Consider the following 18,708-nt stretch of genomic DNA (forward strand, 5'->3'; position numbering starts at 1 on the left):
AAATGTGATGTGCCGGGTAAGTTTGTTTTCCCACAGAGTGGTGGCTGTTGTGAATACACTGCCAAGGGTAGGTGTTGGAGGCAAATGATAGAGGTAGTTATGAGGCTCTTAGATAGGCACATGAATGGGAAGAGAATTGAGACACATGACATTGTGGAGTTAAAAAGAATTAGCAGACAGTGGTCAAACCTTTAATCATTTAAAGTATCTCATAACATCGGTCAAGAAAAGCAGAAGATTACCATATTTAACTTTTGAAAAATTAAAAGGGACTGTGGTGAGCTAAGTAAAGTCCTGTGACCTGTAGACCACAGTCTGAAGCCCCAATTTGTCTACAGTCAAATAAAGCTGAAAGTAGTTTGTGGCACTGGATGTTTTATGGGCTGCATTATTTTGCAGAAATGACAATTGTAATTAATTGCAAGCCATATGGAGTCAATTGTTAAGGATGAGGTTATGGAGTACTTGGTGATACAGGACAAGACAGGACAAAGTCAGCATGGTTTCCTTACAAGAGAATCTTGCCTGATGAACCTGTTGGAATTCTTTGAGGAGATTACACGTAGGATAGATAATGGGGATGCAGTGGGTGTTGTATATTTGGACTTTCAGAAGGCCTTTGACAAGGAGCCATATGTGAGGCTGCTTACCAAGTTAAGAGCCCATGGTATTACAGGAAAGTTACTGGCATGGTTAGAGCATTGGCTGATTGGTAGGAGTGCCTGTGAGTTTGACGTCAGTGGTGGGTAAATTGATGGAAAGTATTCTTAGAGATGGTATATATAATCATCTGGATAGACAGGGTCTGATTAGGAACAGTCAACAGGGATTTGTGCATGGAAGGTCATGTTTAACAAATCTTATTGAATTTTTTGAAGAGGTTACTAGTAAAGTTGTCAACGGTAAAGTGGTGGATGTTGTCTATATGGACTTCGGTAAGGCCTTTGACAAAGTTCCACACGGAAGGTTAGTTAGGACGGTTCAAACGTTAGGTATTAATATTGAAGTAGTAAAATGGATTCAGCAGTGGCTGGATGGGAGATGCCAGAGAGTAGCGGTGAATAACATCTTTCCCTCCCCCCCCCCTTGCATTCCGCAGGGATCGCTCCCTACACAACTCCCTTGTCCATTCGTCCCCCCCATCCCTCCCCACTGATCTCCCTCCTGGCACTTATCCGTGTTGTTACGTATCCCGTAACTGGGTTGCCAAACCAGCAGAAATGGATCACTCAGTTGGAGTCTGGAGTACTAGAACTAAGAAAGTTTTATTAAAGAAACAAGCAACACATTAATCGAAAGGATAATAAATGCAACAGTTCAGCGATGATAAACGCACATGTGCACAGAATTAAGATAACAGCATCAATCAAGCTCTATCGTTGTCTAGGGGTAAATGACCAATTTCAAAATGACTCAAAGTTCAGTCCAGTTAGTAGCTCAGTTCGCAGTAATCGTTGCCATGGCGATGGACAAGGTGGGGGAAGAGAGACATAGAATAGGAACAACTGATCATTCAGAACGGCTTCACTCACAGACCAGCGAGATGGCTCACAAACAGCATTTGGGCGGGTCCTTGGTGATGTCACCTGAGGTCACCGACTGTGACCCCTCCTCCAGATGCGGTCGATCCTCTGCAGTGAACCCGGCACCCAGGCAAGGGCGGACACACACCGGGTTCCCGCTGATCGTACCTTTCCACCCTTGTCGTTGTCTGGCACTTCTCACCCACTCGTGAGAGGCGCACCGCTTCCAGGGTCTCGTTACCTCGGGTGGCGTGTGTGTCTGTCTTAGCGAACCTGTCCCTTTTTATCCCCCTGCTGGGGTATCGCCTGTCCATCACTTCAAACAGTTCAGGGTTCAAAGGGGGGAGCCGCTCCAGACAGCTCTCTCTCCCACATCCCTTCATTACACATCTCCAGACGCTGCTCCATTGTTCCTTATCTCTCCTTCCCCTGAGGGCAGGTGGCAGACCAACTGCTGATGCCACTGATGCTAGCCCAGGCCAGCAAACATCTTAATTTTATGTGTATTCTCGTAACAGTGTAAGCGGAACAAGTGCTACACATGCCCTTACACTTCCTCCCTTACCACCATTCAGGGCCCCAAACAGTCCTTCCAGGTGAGGCATCACTTCACCTGTGAGTCGACTGGGGTGATATACTGCGTCCGGTGCTCCCGATGTGGCCTTTTATATATTGGTGAGACCCGACGCAGACTGGGAGACCGCTTTGCTGAAAATCTACGCTCTGTCCGCCAGAGAAAGCAGGATCTCCCAGTGGCCACACATTTTAATTCCACATCCCATTCCCATTCTGACATGTCTATCCACGGCCTCCTCTACTGTAAAGATGAAGCCACACTCAGGTTGGAGGAACAACACCTTCCGTCTGGGTAGCCTCCAACCTGATGGCATGAACATTGACTTCTCTAACTTCCGCTAAGGCCCCACCTCCCCCTCGTACCCCATCTGTTACTCATTTTTATGCACACATTCTTTCTCTCACTCTCCTTTTTCTCCCTCTGTCCCTCTGAATATACCTCTTGCCCATCCTCTGGGTCACCCCCCCCCCTTGTCTTTCTTCCCGGACCTCCTGTCCCATGATCCTCTCGTATCCCCTTTTGCCTATCACCTGTCCAGCTCTCGGCTCTATCCCTCCCCCTCCTGTCTTCTCCTATCATTTTGCATCTCCCCCTCCTCCTCCAGCTTTCAAATCCCTTACTCACTCTTCCTTCAGTTAGTCCTGACGAAGGGTCTCGGCCTGAAACGACTGCGCCTCTTCCTATAGATGCTGCTTGGCCTGCTGCGTTCACCAGCAACTTTGATGTATGTTGCGTGAATAACTGTTTGTCAGATTGGAGGCCAGTGACTAGTGGTGTGCCTCAGGGATCTGTACTGGGTCCATTGTTGTTTGTCATATACATTAATGATCTGGACGATGAGGTGGTAAATTGGATTAGTAAGTATGCAGATGATACTAAGATAGGTGGCGTTGTGGATGATGAAGTAGGTTTTCAAAGCTTGTGGAGAGATTTAGGCCAGTTAGAAAAGTGGGCTGAAAGATGGCAGATGGAGTTTAATGCTGATAAGTGTGATGTGCTACATTTTGGTAGGACTAATCAAAATAGGACATACATGGTAAATGGTAGGGCATTGAAGAATGCAGTAGAACAGAGGGATCTAGGAATAATGGTGCATAGTTCCCTGAAGGTGGAATCTCATGTGGATAGGGTGGTGAAGAAAGCTTTTGGTATGCTGGCCTTTATAAATCAGAGCATTGAGTATAGGAGTTGGGATGTAATGTTAAAATTGTACAAGGCATTGGTAAGGCCAAATCTGGAGTATTGTGTACAGTTCTGGTCACCGAATTATAGGAAAGATGTCAACAAAATAGAGGGAGTACAGAGAAGATTTACTAGAACGTTACCTGGATTTCATCACCTAAGTTACAGAGAAAGGTTGAACAAGTTATGTCTTTATTCTTTGGAGCGTAGAAGGTTGAGGGGGGACTTGATAGAGGTGTTTAAAATTATGAGGGGGATAGAAGAGTTGACGTGGATAGGCTTTTTCCATTGAGAGTAGGGGAGATTCAAACAAGAGGACATGAGTTGAGTGTTAGGGGGCAAAAGTTTAGGAGTAACATGAGGGGGAACTTCTTTACTAAGAGAGTGGTAGCTATGTGGAATGAGCTTCCAGCAGAAGTGGTAGAGGCAGGTTCGATATTGTCATTTAAAGTAAAATTGGATGGCTATATGGAGAGTAATGGGCTGAGTGCAGGTCGGTGGGACTAGGTGAGAGTAAGCATTCGGCATGGACTAGAAGGGCCGAGATGACATGTTTCCGTGCTGTAATTGTTATATGGTTATTATTATATGGAATAAAAGGCAAATGCAATGGTAGCATTCATTTCAAGGGGTCTAGAATACAAGAGCAGGGATGTGATGCCAAGGCTTTATAAGGCACTGGTGAAGCCTCACCCTGAGTATTTTGAACAGTTTCCATCTCCTTATCTAAGAAAAGATGTACTGACATTGGAAAGGATTCAGAGGAGGTTCACAAGGATGATTGTGGGTATCATACGAGGAATGTTTGATGGCTCTGGGTCTGTACTCGCTGGAATTTAGAAGGATGAGGGGAAATCTCATTGAATCCTTTTGAATATTGAAAGGCCTAGATAGAGTAGATGTGCAAAGGATGTTTCCCATCATGTGGTAGTCTAGGACAAGAGAGCACAGCCTCAGAATAGAGGGGCAACCATTTAAAACACAAATGTGGAGAAATTTCTCTAGCCAGAGGGTAATGAGGCCAGGTTGTTGGGTGTACTTAAGGCAGTTTGATAGGTTCTTGATTGGACATGGCATCAAAAGTTATGGGAAGAAGACCGGGGAGTGCAACTGAGGAGGGCAAAAAAGGATCAGCCATGATTGAATGGCGGAGAAGTCATGATAGGCTGAATGGCCTAATTCTGCTCCTATGTCTTATGGTCTTATATGTTGAAGATCAGATTTTTCATATACTGAGGAAACCGTACCTAATGGAGTTCTTTTAAAAATCATTTGAGTAATTTGATGCATTGGAACATTTGGTAAATAATTAAACAAAGTGAAGAATGTTTAAAGATGGCATTCATATTGTAAATTTTTAATTGCATGATTGTTAAATACAAATCTGTACTGTCAGTGATTTATGCTGAAATGCTTTAAATGAGTTATGGTTACATTTAGATTTTTGATTTAGAGATGCAGCAGGGTAACCGCCCCTTCCAGCCCAATGAGCCCGTGCTGCCCAGCTACACCCATGTCACCAATTCACTTACTGACCCATACATCTTTGGAATGTGGGAGGAAACCAGAGTACCCAGAGGAGAGAACGTGCAAACTCCTTACAGACAGTGGTGGGAATTGAACCCGAATCACTGGTGCTGTAGTAGCATTACACTAACCGCTTAGCTACAGTGCTGCCCCTGGAAATAAATGGGAAATAGGAGAACAAAGCTGATGGGAATGCTCTGAGAGCTGATGTAGTCATGATGGGCCCCTAGATCATAAAAAAATACGTCAAGTAAATATGGATTTGATTTTAAGCCATTGAACATGATACTGTACATGATGTCTTGAAGAAGGATCTTGACCAGAAGCATCGACTGTTTATTCATTTCCATAAATGCTGCCTGCCCTGCTGGGTTCCTCCAGCATTTTGTGCATGATATAATGTTTTTGATTACATGGAGTTATATAGTACAGTAACAGGCCCTTCAGTTCAATGTTAATGCTCACCAAGCTGCCCGTCCATTTGCCACGTATCCCTCTAATTCTCTATTACCCACTTACCTGTACATCTGAAACCTCAGAATGGATGAATTGGAGATTGAGATTGGAGCTAACTGTGCAATGACAGGATTATTTTTGATTGCAGGTCTAATATCAGCCATCTGTGCCAAGTGGTGTCTTAAGTGTTTGTGTTAAATGATCACATACTGTATTTCCAAATTCTAGGAATATGTTCTATCCAATGTAATTGTAAGAGTGAGTGAGCCAAGTTCTAATCTTGTGGTCATCAAAGGCAGCTTTTGAAGTTGAAGTGATTTTCTTGGAAAAAAATTATTCTTAAAACAAGATTAAAGGGTTGAGTCATGAGATTTAAAGTTGATTTTTCCCTTGGAGATATTTAATAAATGCTATTATTGAAACTAAATTTACCTTGATAAAGCTTTTTTAAAACTTTTCAGGCAACCCTTTCCTCCTGGAGACCGGGTGACTTTCAATGGAAAGGAATGCATTTGTCAAAAATGTTCTCAGTCTCCGAACACCAATCTTAAACATGCGTCAGCTCAATCTCCTATAAGTAAGTATGTTTGCTTTCTGCTGGACATTGACAGAATATTTTTGAAGGATCAGTTGTCTGCCCTGTGAAACATTTTTAGAACTTTGTCAGTATAAAACAGGTAGCAGCGGGTCTGTCGTGGAATAGAAGCATAAGTTTCTTACAGCACAAAAGGAGGCTTTTTCTTCCATCGTGCATGTCATTTACAGGTCTATACAGAGCAGTTAACTCATACATTCATCCCCATTGAAGGCCACAGTGAGACCTTTCATCATCACAAGTGCAGGCACTGCATCTCAAATTCCAGCCACACACAATGTAAAAAAGCTTTTCCTTGTTTCACTATTAATTCTCTTATTTTATACCTCTGACCTCGAACCCTCAGTTTTCTCACAATCCACTCTGTTCAGATCCCTCCTGATGTGCAACCCTCCTATATGCGTATCAGATCTCCCCCTGTGCCTTCTCTGAAGAAGAGTCCCAACTTCTGCATTCTGTGTTTGCAACTGTAATTCCTTATTCCAGGAAGCATTCTGATAAATCTTTAGCATATTTCCAAATTTCCTTGTGATATAGAAGGAGGCTTATCAAGTCTTTATTAGCTCTTGGAGCAATCTTGTAACTACTCCCCTTGTCATCTATTCTTTCCTTTGTAATGTGGGAGGAAACTTGAACACCAAGAGAAAATCCATGTAGTCACAGGACAAATGCCCAAAGATGCAGGCATGGAATGTAAACACCAATGTCCATGAATGAAAAGTTTACAGAAATTGATGGATACAGCCCAGTTCATCATAGACAAAGCTGTCCCCACTGTTGAGCACATTTATAAGATATAGTGCCACAAGAAAGCAGCATCTATCATCATTTTTGCTATCTTTCTTTTAAAACATACTGCCACGTCAGTCACTCTTTAGTCACCAGAACCATTACCTGTGGTCAGAGATGAAGCAAGGGCTTCTGCAACTTCTTTTTTATCTTCCTGCAATGTCTGGGTTTGCACCAAGCCAGGAACTAGGCATTTATCCACCTTTGTGCACTTTGAAACGTTCACTACTTCCTCTCTGTTAATTCATTATTGTCAAAGACATCACCACTCATTTCCCCTATTTCCTTGAGTTTTCTTGGACACGTTTCCTAAATTGCACTTCACCAAGCTTTCCACACTATGGTTGGCCCATTCAATATTAGGGAAGTTAAAATCTTCCACAATTACCACTCTGTTACGTATCTGTAATCTCTCCACATGTTTGCTCCTCCAATCACCTCTGACTATTGGGGAGCCAATAATACAATCCCAACAGAATGACCATTCCCTTCTTGTTTCTAAATTCTACCCATGCAGCCACAGCGGATGATCCCTCAAGAATATTCCATCTATCGTATAATCATCTTTAGTTTTTATTTGTGAAATATTCTTCAGGATCCGGAAAATCTCTTAACCAGGAATTGAATCAATTCTGTTTCTTTTTGCAGACTGTGAAGGCTGTGGTGTGGAAATTAAAAATGGACAATCCTTGGTAGCTCTCGATAAGCAGTGGCATCTAGGCTGCTTTAGGTGTCATACTTGTGGGAAAGCCTTATCTGCTGAGTATATCTGCAAGTAAGTTCAGTTTGTTCAAAGGATGTGGGGATGAGTGTTAAATATCAGATTTGCTGGGGTTGCAAATCTAGAAGTGTGGGATCAGCCATCAATTTTCCTGTTTTCTTGATTTTACTTTCCATGAACTTCAGTAGAAAGGAAGATGGCCTGGTGGTTAACAAGAGGCAACTGTACCACCTGCTTTGCTGTCTTGCCAATGTTGAAAGTTGCTTCTAATCTCCAGATTAATCACAAAATGAATTTTAGTTTAAAATCGCAAAACCTAGATTTTGACATTAATGTGTAGAAATTGCACATGGTAATCCTTTGAGGTTCTTAGAGTTCATACAGCTGCATTGTGTAAGGACATATGTGGTGCAGCTGTAGAAATTTAGTCTCTTGTGCTCTATCGTTTGGAGTTATCCCACATGCAGCTTGAAAAAATAGTAGATGAATGTAAATATAACAAAATTAAGATGGCACTGCCTTTCTAATTATTCTCTAGTATAACAATGATCAAAATTTTTGCGGGCATAAAAACAAAAAAATGATGAAATTATGAATGATATATCTGGAAATAGACTGGTTTAACTTAAAATTCTGTGGAGCTGCGACAGACGATGGTAAGACAAAATAATTACTTGGAATTTACAGGCAATTGAACTGCAATACATAAGGAAAAGTAGTAACCTCTACTACAATGTTTACAACAAATTTGTTTCATAATTGATGATTAAACATGGCTGAATTAATTTTAATTTTATTCATGAACTGATAGAGAAATGAACCTCAAATAAATTATTGTCATTCAGACAAAACATCCTTCAATTAATATTATGACACGATAGATGAAATTTTCATGACATTAATTATCAGAGCAAATTATAGGTTAGCTATAATCAACTAACAACACCCTCTTTTACTCATCATTTTGCAGACTAGGAAATTAACTAAAAATGTGGTGACTGCAATTGCTGAAGTGCTAATGATGAGTTGTAACAGTCCGGATCAGAATTTAATATTTTTTTGGTACCATGACTTCTTAATGTCATGATCATTTTTCCATTGCTTCCTGTCAGATGAAATGGATTATTTTGAAGTGGACTAGTAACAGTGATTGACACTAGGTTTGTAAAAAAGTGCTATATTAAAAAAAATTAATTGCCTTATGTTTGTACCAATATGAAAGCTGGCAACCATTTCTACAAGTTCTGGAAAAATTAGCCATATTGTCAGATCAAAAGATACAGTTCATTCTATCAATCACAGCAAAAGCAATTTCTTTCAGTTTTTAGAACATTATAAAAGAAAGAAAAAGTGTTGGTCCTAACATTTCTGATCTACATACTTTTATTTGTTCAACCCATACCTCATTCAAACATTTTCAAGTATAGAAGCAGCAAATTGATTATATCTCAATATTTTAGTTGGCATTCTTTTAAGATTAAATATTTTAAACTTCAGACTAACATTTTTTTCTATTTAAATATCGCACTTGAGAGTTTGGTGGGACAGAGCATGTAAAAAATGGCAATATTATGACAGTTATGGGGGATTTCAAAATGCAGGTAGATTGGGAAAATCAGGTTGGCGCTGGATCCCAAGAGCAGGAATTTGTAGAATGCCCATGAGATAGCCTTTTAGAGCAGCTTGTAACAGAGCCCGTTAGGGGAATGGCAAGTCTGGATTGGTGTTGTGTAATGAAGCAGATTTGCTTTAGGAGCTTAAGATAAAGGAGCCCTTAGGAGACAGTGATCATAATATGATAGAATTTACCCTGCAGTTTGAGAGGGAGAAGCTAGAATCAGATGTATTGCTGTTACATTGGAATAAAGGTAACTACAGAGGCATGAGAGAGAAGAGTTGGCCAAAGTTGATTGGAAGGAAAAACTAGCAGGGATGAACACCGAGTGCTGGCACTAAATAGCAGAAGGACAGTGGCTGGAGTTTCTGGGAGCAAGTTAGAAGGCACAGAATAGATATATCTCTAAGAAGAAAGGATGAGGGAACCGTAGCTGACAAGACAAGTCAAATCATAAAAGCAAACACAGAGGGCATACAATATAGCAAAAACTAGTGGGAAGCTGGAAGATTTCAAAAGCTTTTAAAAACCAACAGATACAGTTTTAAAAAAAGTAAAGAAAGAAAGGATGAAATATGAAGGTAAGCTAGCCAATTATGTAAAAGAGGATACCAAAAGTTCTTGGAGATATATAAAGAGTAAATGAGAGGCAAGAATGGATATTGGACTGCTGGAAAATTATGCTGGAGAGATAGTAATGGGAAACAAAGAAATGGCAAACTAACTAGGTTTTTTGTATCATTCTCTATCATGGAAAATACCAGCAACGTGCTAGAAATTCAAGTGTGTCGGGTGGGGGGGGGGCGCAAAAGTGAGTATAGTCACTATTACTAAGGAAGTACTCAGGAAGCTGCAGTGTCTGAAGGTAACAAGTCATCTGAACCACATGGACTACATACTAGGGTTCTAAAAGAGGTAGCTGAAGAGATTGTGGAGGCATTAGTTCTTTCAAGAACCACTAGATTCTGGAATGATTCTGGAGGACTGAAAAATTGCAAATATCACTCCAGTTCTTAAGAAGGCTGAGAGGCAAAAGAAAGGAAGTTATAGGTTAGTTAGCCTAATTTTCATGGTTGGCCAGGATAAGTTTTCAGGGTATTCGGAGGCACACAATAAAATAGGCCGATGTCAGCCTGATTTCCTTAAGGAGAAATCCTGACTCACATTTCAGAAGGCCTTTGACAAGATGTCACGCATATGGCTGCTAAACAAGATAAGAGCCCATTGTATTACAGGAAAGATAGTAGCATTGACTGAAGATTGGTTGACTGGCAGGAAGCAAATAATAGCAATATAGGAGGACTTTTCTGGTTGGCTGCTAGAGACTAGTGGTGCACTGCAGGGATTGGTGTTGGGTCTGCTAATTTCCATGTTAATGATCTGGAATTGCTGGTTTTATGACCAAATTACCGGATGATAAAAAGATAGGCGGAGGGCAGGTAGTGTTGAGGAAACATGGAGTCTGCAGAAGGACAGATTAGGAAAATGGGCAAAGAACTGGCAGATCGAGTGTGTGAAAGTATACAGTGCTGCAAGTTGATGGAAGAAATAAAGGCATAGACTATTTTCTAAACGGAGTGAATTCAGAAATCAGTGGTGTAATGGGACTTGGGAATGCTAGTGCAGAATTTCTTAAAGGTATACTTGCAGGTTGAGTCAGTATTAAAGAGGGCACATCAATGTTAGCATTCATTTTGAGAGTATTAGGACATAAAAGCAAGGATGTGAGGGACAGGACTGGCAGCTCAATATTCTAGGGTTCTGTTGTTTTATACATTGTTTTGTAGTGAAAACTAGTCTAGTGAGTTTTTTTATGGGTGGAACTGAGGAGTAAGAAAGGTACAGCCACATTATTGGAGCATTATTATAGACCACTCAATAGTCTGCACGATTTAGAGGAACAAATTTCTAGAGAGATCACAAACTGTTGCAAGAGACATAAGGTTGTGATAGTAGGTGATTTTAACTTACCATATATTGACTGGGACTCCCAAATTGTAAAAAAGACTAGATGGGACAGAGCTTCTCAAATGTTTCAGACAAGTTTCATTAATCAGTACATAGAGGTCCTAACTAGATAGAGTGTGTGATACTGGATCTGCTAATAGGGAATGAGACAGGGCAAGGTGCATCTAGTGATCACAAAGCCATTAGTTTCAAAGTAAGTATGGAGAAGGATAGGTCTGGTCCACGGGTTGAGATTCTAATTTGGAGAAAGGCTAATTTTGATGCTATCTGAAAGGATCAGGCAAGTGTGGATTGGGGCAGGCTGTTTTCTGGCAAAGATGTACTTGGTAACTGGGAGGCCTTCAAAAGTGAAGTTTTGAGAGTACAAAACTTGTATGTGTCTATCAGAATAAAAGGCAAGATTTAGAGAATCTTGGTTTTTCCAAGATATTGAGGCTCTGGTTAAGAATAAAAAGGAGGTGCATAGTGGATATAGGCAATTAGGAACAAATAAGGTACTTGAGGAGTATAAGAAATGCAAGAGAACACTTAAGGAAGAAATTAGGCCTAAAAGAAGGCATGAAGATGTTCTAGCAGATAAAGTGAAGGAAAATTGTAAGGGGTTCTACAGATATGTTAAGAGTAAAAGGATAGTAATGGACAAGATTAGTCCTCTGGAAGGTCAGAATGGTAATCAATGTGTGGAACACACACAAAATGCTGGAGGAACTCAGCAGGTCAGACAGCATCTACTGAAATGAATAGGTAGTCAGCTTTTTAGGCTGAGGCCCTTCTTCAGGACCGAGAAGGAAGAAGGAAGATGCCAGAATAAAAAGGTGGGGAAAGGGGAAAGAGGCTATCTAGAAGGTCATATGTGAAGCCAGGTGGGTAGAAAAAGTCAAGGGCTGGAGAAGAAGGAATCTGATACGAGAAGAGAGTGGACAATAGCAGAAAGGGAAGAAGGGAAGGACGAGGAGATCCGGGGGAGGGGGAGTTTGGAGCATACCCAAACAAAATATAATTTGTTGCTTCTCCACCCTGAGGGTGGCCACATCTTGGCATAAGAGGAAGCTATGGACTGACACGTTGGAATGAGAATGGGAATCAAAATTAAAATTTCTGGCCATCGGGAAGTCGCGGTTGTGGTGGATGGTTCGGAGGTGCTTGACAAAGAGATCCCAAGTTTACAGCGGGTCTCACCAATGTAGAGGAGGCTGCATTGGGAGCACTAGACACAATACATGACCCCAAAAGATTTGCAGGTTAAGTTGCCTCACCTGGAAGGACTGTTTGGGGTGAGAGAGGAGGTACATGGGCAGGCGCAGCACTTGGGCTGCTTGCAGGGATACAGACCGGGAGGAAGATTAGTGGGGAAGGATGAATGGGCAAGGCAATCACAGAGGGCGCGATCCCTGTGGAAAGCAGAGGGGCAGAGGTAAAAATATGTTTCATAGTTGTTGCAGACGCTCATAGGGCAGTAGGTAAGGACAAGAGGAGCTCCATCACTATTAAGGTAGTGGGAAGTTGGAGTGAGTGCAGATATATGGGAAATGGAGGAGATGTTGGTGAGGGCAGTATCAATAGTAAAGAGTGGGAAAGCCATTCTTTAATGAAGGAGAACATCTCATTTGTTCTTGAATGGAAAGCCACATCTTGGAAATAGATGTGATGGGGGTGAAGAAACTGAGAAAAGGTAACAGTATTTTTAAATGAGGTAGGGGTGGGAAGAGGTATAGCTGAGATAACTGTGGGAATCAGTAGGTTTATAAAAGATGCTGGTTGAGATCGAGAAAGGGGAGGGAGGTGTTAGATGGAGTAAGTGAATTCAAGAGCAGGGTAGGAGTTAGAAGAAAATTTGATACAATGGATGAGCTCAGCATGGGTGCTTGAAGCAGCACCAATGTAGTTGTCAGTGCAGTAGAGGGAGAGTTGAGGAATATCACCAGGGAAGGCTTCGAACATGGATTGTTCTATGTAGCCAATGAAGAGGCAGACATTGCTGGGGCTCATGCGAACACCCATGGCTACCCCATGAGATTGAAGATAGTTGGAAGAGCCAAAGGAAAACCTGTTTAAGGTGAGGACCAGTTCTGCCAGATGGAGGAGGATGGTAGTGGAGGGGGATTGGTTCTTTTGTCAAGAATGTAGTGGAGAGCTTGAGCTTTTTAATGGGGGTAAAGAAGTGTATAGGGACTGAATATCCATGGTGAAGATGAGGCAAAGAATTGAAAGTTACTGAGAAGATTGATACATGGAGTGAAAAGAGATGGGAGAGGTCTTAAATTGATTCTTGTGTCTGTATTTACTCAGGAGATAGATATAGAATCTGTAGAAGTGAGACAAAACAGCAGCATGCTTGTGGACCTTATACAAATTACAGAGGAGAAGGTGTTTGTTGTATTGAATAAATTAGGGTTGACAAGTCCCCAGGACCTGACAAAGTGTTCCCTTGGACCCTGTGGGAGGCAAATGCAGAAATTGCAGGGGACCTAGCAGAGATATTTAAATCATCCTTAGTGACAGGTGAGGTACTGGAGGATTGGAGGATAGCTAATGTTGTTCTGCTTTTTAAGAAAGGCCCTAAGAATAAACCAGGAAATTACTGGCCGGGGAGCCTGACAACAATAGTGGGAAAGTGTTCTAAGGGACTAGATAAACGGGTATTTGGATAAAAAGGGACTGATAGGGATGGTCAACATGGCTTTGTGCATGGTATGTCATATCTAACCAATCTTATAGAGTTATTTGAGGAAGTTACTGGGAAAGTTGATGAATGCGGGGCAGTGGATGTTCTCTACATGGACTTCAGCAAGGTATTTGACAAGTTCCCACATGGGAGGTTGCTCAAGAAAGTTCAGTCGTTTGGCATTCAAGATGAGGTAGTAAATTGATTAGACGACAGCTTTGTGAAAGAAACCAGAAAGTGGTAATAAATGGTTGCCTCTCTGACTGGAGGCCTGTGACTAGTGGAGTGATGCAAGGATCAGTGCTGGTTCTGTTGTTTGTTATCTATATCAATAATCTGAATGATAATGTGGCTAACAGAATCAGCAAATTTGCAGATGGCACCAAGATTGGTGGGGGGGGTGGGGGGGTGGTCAGAGCTCCTGCTCCCATTTCTACCTTCTACCCAAGATCCACAAACCTGCTTGTCCTGGTAGACTCATTGTTTCAGCTTATTCCTGCCCCACTGAACTCATATCTGCATACCTCGACTCTGTTTTATTCCCCCTAGTTCAGTCCCTTCCTACCTACATCCGTGACGCTTCACAAGTTCTGGATCTTTTCAATGATTTCAAGTTCCCAGGCCCTCATCATCTAATTTTTACTATGGACGTCCAGTCCCTATACACACCCATCCCCCTCCAGGAAGGCCTCAAAGCTCTCTGTTTCTTTCTGGACACCAGACCCAAACAGTTCCCCTCCACCACTATTTTCCTCCATCTAGTGGAACTTGTCCTGACTCTTAATAATTTTTTCTTTGGCTCCTCCCACTTCCTTCAAACAAAAGGTTCCTTTAAACATAGGCATTCACATGGATCCCAGCTATGCCTACCTTTTTGTCGGCTACATGAAACAGTCTGTGTTCCAAGGCAACACTGGTGTGACTCCCCCACTTTTCCAATGCTACATCGACTGCATTAGAGCTCACAACTTCTTCAACTTTGCCTCCAACTTCCACCCTGCCCTCAAATTTACCTGGTTCACTTCCAACATCTCTCCCCCTCCCCCCGCCACCACAAACTTTCTCAATCTCTCTATCTCTGGAGACAGCTTATCTGCTGATATCTATTATAAACCCACGGACTCTCACAGCTACTTGGACTATACCTCTTCCCACCCTGTTACTTGTAAAAACGCCATCCCCTTGTAAGGGGTTTCTCCTTTTAGGTTACTGCGTATGTTAATCAAAATAGCTTCTTGTTGTGTTAATCTTTTGTGTTACTGTGTATGTTAATCAAAATGATTACTTTGTTATGTTAAATGCTGAGAACGTTCTCTAGCTAGTGTTTGTTTGGGTTATATTAATGAGAATAGAGCAAATGAACCAATGGGTGCCCATGTTATTCTTTCTTGATGTGAAATGCTGTCTCATATGGCTGGGAAACGGGGGTTTTGACGGGGAGTTGGAGGGGAGACCGGGAGAACGACAAACGTACGGGGAGTGCTCTGGTCGATCATGTTGGATGGTCCCGAGCTGTGAGTCGAAGGGGTCCGAGTGAATCACAGAGGGAAGAAAGGAGGTCCAGAGCTCCAATGTGTGCACGAAGAAATTGAACTTTGATAAGTCTGGCGCCTTTTCCATTCCTTTTTGTATTGTACCTCTATTAATCTCATAGACCCCTAGTAATATCTATAAAGTGTAATTGGTAAAATGTACATTGTGTGCTGGCTGATGATTGATGCTTGAAGCTGAATCATGTGGCATTTGTACAGCAACCGACATAACCAGGAGACAAGGTGGGTGGCAGATGGGGTTTCCCCGAGATAAATATGAGCCAATATAGCTGAGCGTTACACCCTTCTCTCAATTTCTTCATCTCTACCGCATTTGCTCTCAGGAGGAGGCTTTTCATTCCAGAATGAAGGAGATGTCCTCTTTTTTCAAAGAAAGGGGCTTCCCTTCCTCCACCATCGATGCTGCCTTCAACTGCACCTCTTCCATTTTGTGCATGTCTGCTCTCACCCCATCCTCCCACTACTCTACCAGAGATAGGGTTCCTCTTGTCCTCACCTATTACTCCACCAGCCGTCCGTGTCCAGCACATAATTCTATAGAACTTCCATCAACTCCCTCCTGGCACCTATCCCTACACCTCCTCCTTTACTACTATTCAGGGCCCCAAACAGTCCTTCCAGATGGGGCAACACTTCACCTGTGAGTCTGTTGGGGTCATCTACTGTGTCCGGTGAGTGGTAGAGCATTGAGAAGTGCTGTAGAGCAAAAGGATCCGGGAATTCAGATCCATAATTCATTGAAATTAGCGTCACAAGTAGATAGGGTCGTAAAGAAAGCTTTTGGCACATTTGCCTTCATAGATCAAAGTATTGACTACAGGAGTTGGGATGTAATGTTGAAGCAACACACATCAAAGTTGCTGGTGAACGCAGCAGGCCAGGCAGCATCTGTAGGAAGAGGTGCAGTCAACGTTTCAGGATGAGACCCTTCGTCAGGACTAACTGAAGGAAGAGTGAGTAAGGGATTTGAAAGTAGGAGGGGGAGGAGGAGATCCAAAATGATAGGAGAAGACAGGAGGGGGAGGGATGGAGCCAAGAGCTGGACAAGTGATAGGCAAAAGAGGATACAAGAGGATCATGGGACAGGAGGTCCGGGAAGAAAGACAGGGGGGGGGGACCCAAAGGATGGGCAAGAGGTATATTCAGAGGGACAGAGGGAGAAAAAGGAGAGTGAGAGAAAGAATGTGTGCATAAAAATGAGTAACGGATGGGGTACGAGGGGGAGGTAGGGCCTTATCGGAAGTTAGAGAAGTTGATGTTCATGCCATCAGGTTGGAGGCTACCCAGACGGAATATAAGGTGTTGTTCCTCCAACCTGAGTGTGGCTTCATCTTTACAGTAGAGGAAGCCGTGGATAGACATGTCAGAATGGGAATGGGATGTGGAATTAAAATGTGTGGCCACTGGGAGATTAACTTTGCCTCCAACTTTCACCCTGCCCTCAAGTTTACCTGGTCCATTTCCGACACCTCCCTCCCCTTTCTAGATCTTTCTGTCTCTGTCTCTGGAGACAGCTTATCCACTGATGTCTACTGTAAGCCTACTGACTCTCACAGCTATCTGGACTATTCCTCTTCTCACCCTGTCTCTTGCAAAAACGCCATCCCCTTCTCGCAATTCCTCCGTCTCCGCCGCATCTGCTCTCAGGATGAGGCTTTTCATTCTAGGACGAGGGAGATGTCTTCCTTTTTTAAAGAAAGGGGCTTCCCTTCCTCCACTATCAACTCTGCTCTTAAACGCATCTCCCCCATTTCACGTACATCTGCTCTCACTCCATCCTCCCACCACCCCACTAGGAATAGGGTTCCCCTGGTCCTCACCTACCACCCCACCAGCCTCCGGGTCCAACATATTATTCTCTGTAACTTCCGCCACCTCCAACGGGATCCCACCACTAAGCACATCTTTCCCTCCCCCCCTCTCTCTGCATTCCGCAGGGATCGCTCCCTACGCGACTCCCTTGTCCATTCGTCCCCCCCATCCCTCCCCACTGATCTCCCTCCTGGCACTTATCCGTGTAAGCGGAACAAGTGCTACACATGCCCTTACACTTCCTCCCTTACCACCATTCAGGGCCCCAAACAGTCCTTCCAGGTGAGGCAAAACTTCACCTGTGAGTCGACTGGGGTGATATACTGCGTCCGGTGCTCCCGATGTGGCCTTTTATATATTGGCGAGACCCGACGCAGACTGGGAGACCGCTTTGCTGAACATTTACGCTCTGTCCGCCAGAGAAAGCAGGATCTCCCAGTGGCCACACATTTTAATTCCACATCCCATTCCCATTCTGACATGTCTATCCACGGCCTCCTCTACTGTAAAGATGAAGCCACACTCAGGTTGGAGGAACAACACCTCATATTCCGTCTGGGTAGCCTCCAACCTGATGGCATGAACATCGACTTCTCTAACTTCCGATAAGGCCCTACCTCCCCCTCGTACCCCATCCGTTACTCATTTTTATGCACACATTCTTTCTCTCACTCTCCTTTTTCTCCCTCTGTCCCTCTGAATATACCTCTTGCCCATCCTCTGGGTTCCCCCCCCCCCTGTCTTTCTTCCCGGACCTCCTGTCCCATGATCCTCTCGTATCCTCTTTTGCCTATCACTTGTCCAGCTCTTGGCTCTATCCCTCCCCCTCCTGTCTTCTCCTATCATTTTGGATCTCCCCCTCCCCCTCCAACTTTCAAATCCCTTACTCACTCTTCCTTCAGTTAGTCCTGACGAAGGGTCTCGTCCTGAAACGCCGACTGCACCTCTTCCTACAGATGCTGCTTGGCCTGCTGCGTTCACCAGCAACTTTGATGTGTGTTGCTTGAATTTCCAGCATCTGCAGAATTCCTGTTGTTTATGTAATGTTGAAGTTGTTTAAGATATTGGTGAGGCCTGATTTGGAGTATTGAGTGCAGTTTTGGTCACCTTCCTAGAGGAAAGAATGATTAAAAGAGTGCAGAGAAACATTACAAGGATGTTGCCAGGTCTGGAGAACCTGCTAAGATTGAATAGGTTAGTACTTATTCCTTGGAATGCAGAAGATTAAGGGGAGATTTGATAGAAGTATATACAATTATGAGAGGTATAGATAAGGTAAATGTAAGCAGGCTTTTTCCACTGAGTTGTGTGAAACTGCAACTAGAGGTCATGGCTTAAGGCTAAAGAGTGAAATGTTTAAGGGGAATGTGAAGGGAAACTTCTTCACTCAGAGGGTGGTGAGAGTGTAGAGCAAGCTTCCAGCAGAAGTGGTGGATGCGACTTTGATTTCAAGTTTCAAGAGAGTTTTGATTGGTACATGGATAGAAGGGTGCGGGGAGCAATGGTCCAGGTGCAGATCGATGGGACTAGGCCATTTAAATGGTTTCTATGCTGTATTTTTCTCTGACTCTATATAATGCTGAGGCATTAGCCAGGCCACATTTGGGTATTGTGAACAGTTTTGGGCACCATATCTGAAAAATAATGTGGTGGCATGGGAGATGGCCCAGAGCAGGTTTACGAGAATGAGCCCGTGAATGAAAGGGTTATTGTTTGATGGTTCAA

General features: G+C 43.1%; 1 protein-coding gene across 1 annotated transcript in view; it reads left to right on the plus strand.

Annotated features, from left to right (window-relative positions):
- Positions 1-18,708, plus strand: part of LOC134345972 (actin-binding LIM protein 2-like) — a 409,808-nt gene that overhangs the window by 189,706 nt on the left and 201,394 nt on the right. Inside the window, exons 4-5 of the mRNA XM_063047314.1 lie at positions 5,727-5,842; positions 7,298-7,424. Of these exons, the coding sequence (XP_062903384.1) occupies positions 5,727-5,842; positions 7,298-7,424 (243 nt within the window). The remainder of the gene's footprint in view (positions 1-5,726; positions 5,843-7,297; positions 7,425-18,708) is intronic.

Source organism: Mobula hypostoma, chromosome 4 (assembly GCF_963921235.1).
Source record: "Mobula hypostoma chromosome 4, sMobHyp1.1, whole genome shotgun sequence".
NCBI classification, from domain to species: domain Eukaryota; kingdom Metazoa; phylum Chordata; class Chondrichthyes; order Myliobatiformes; family Myliobatidae; genus Mobula; species Mobula hypostoma.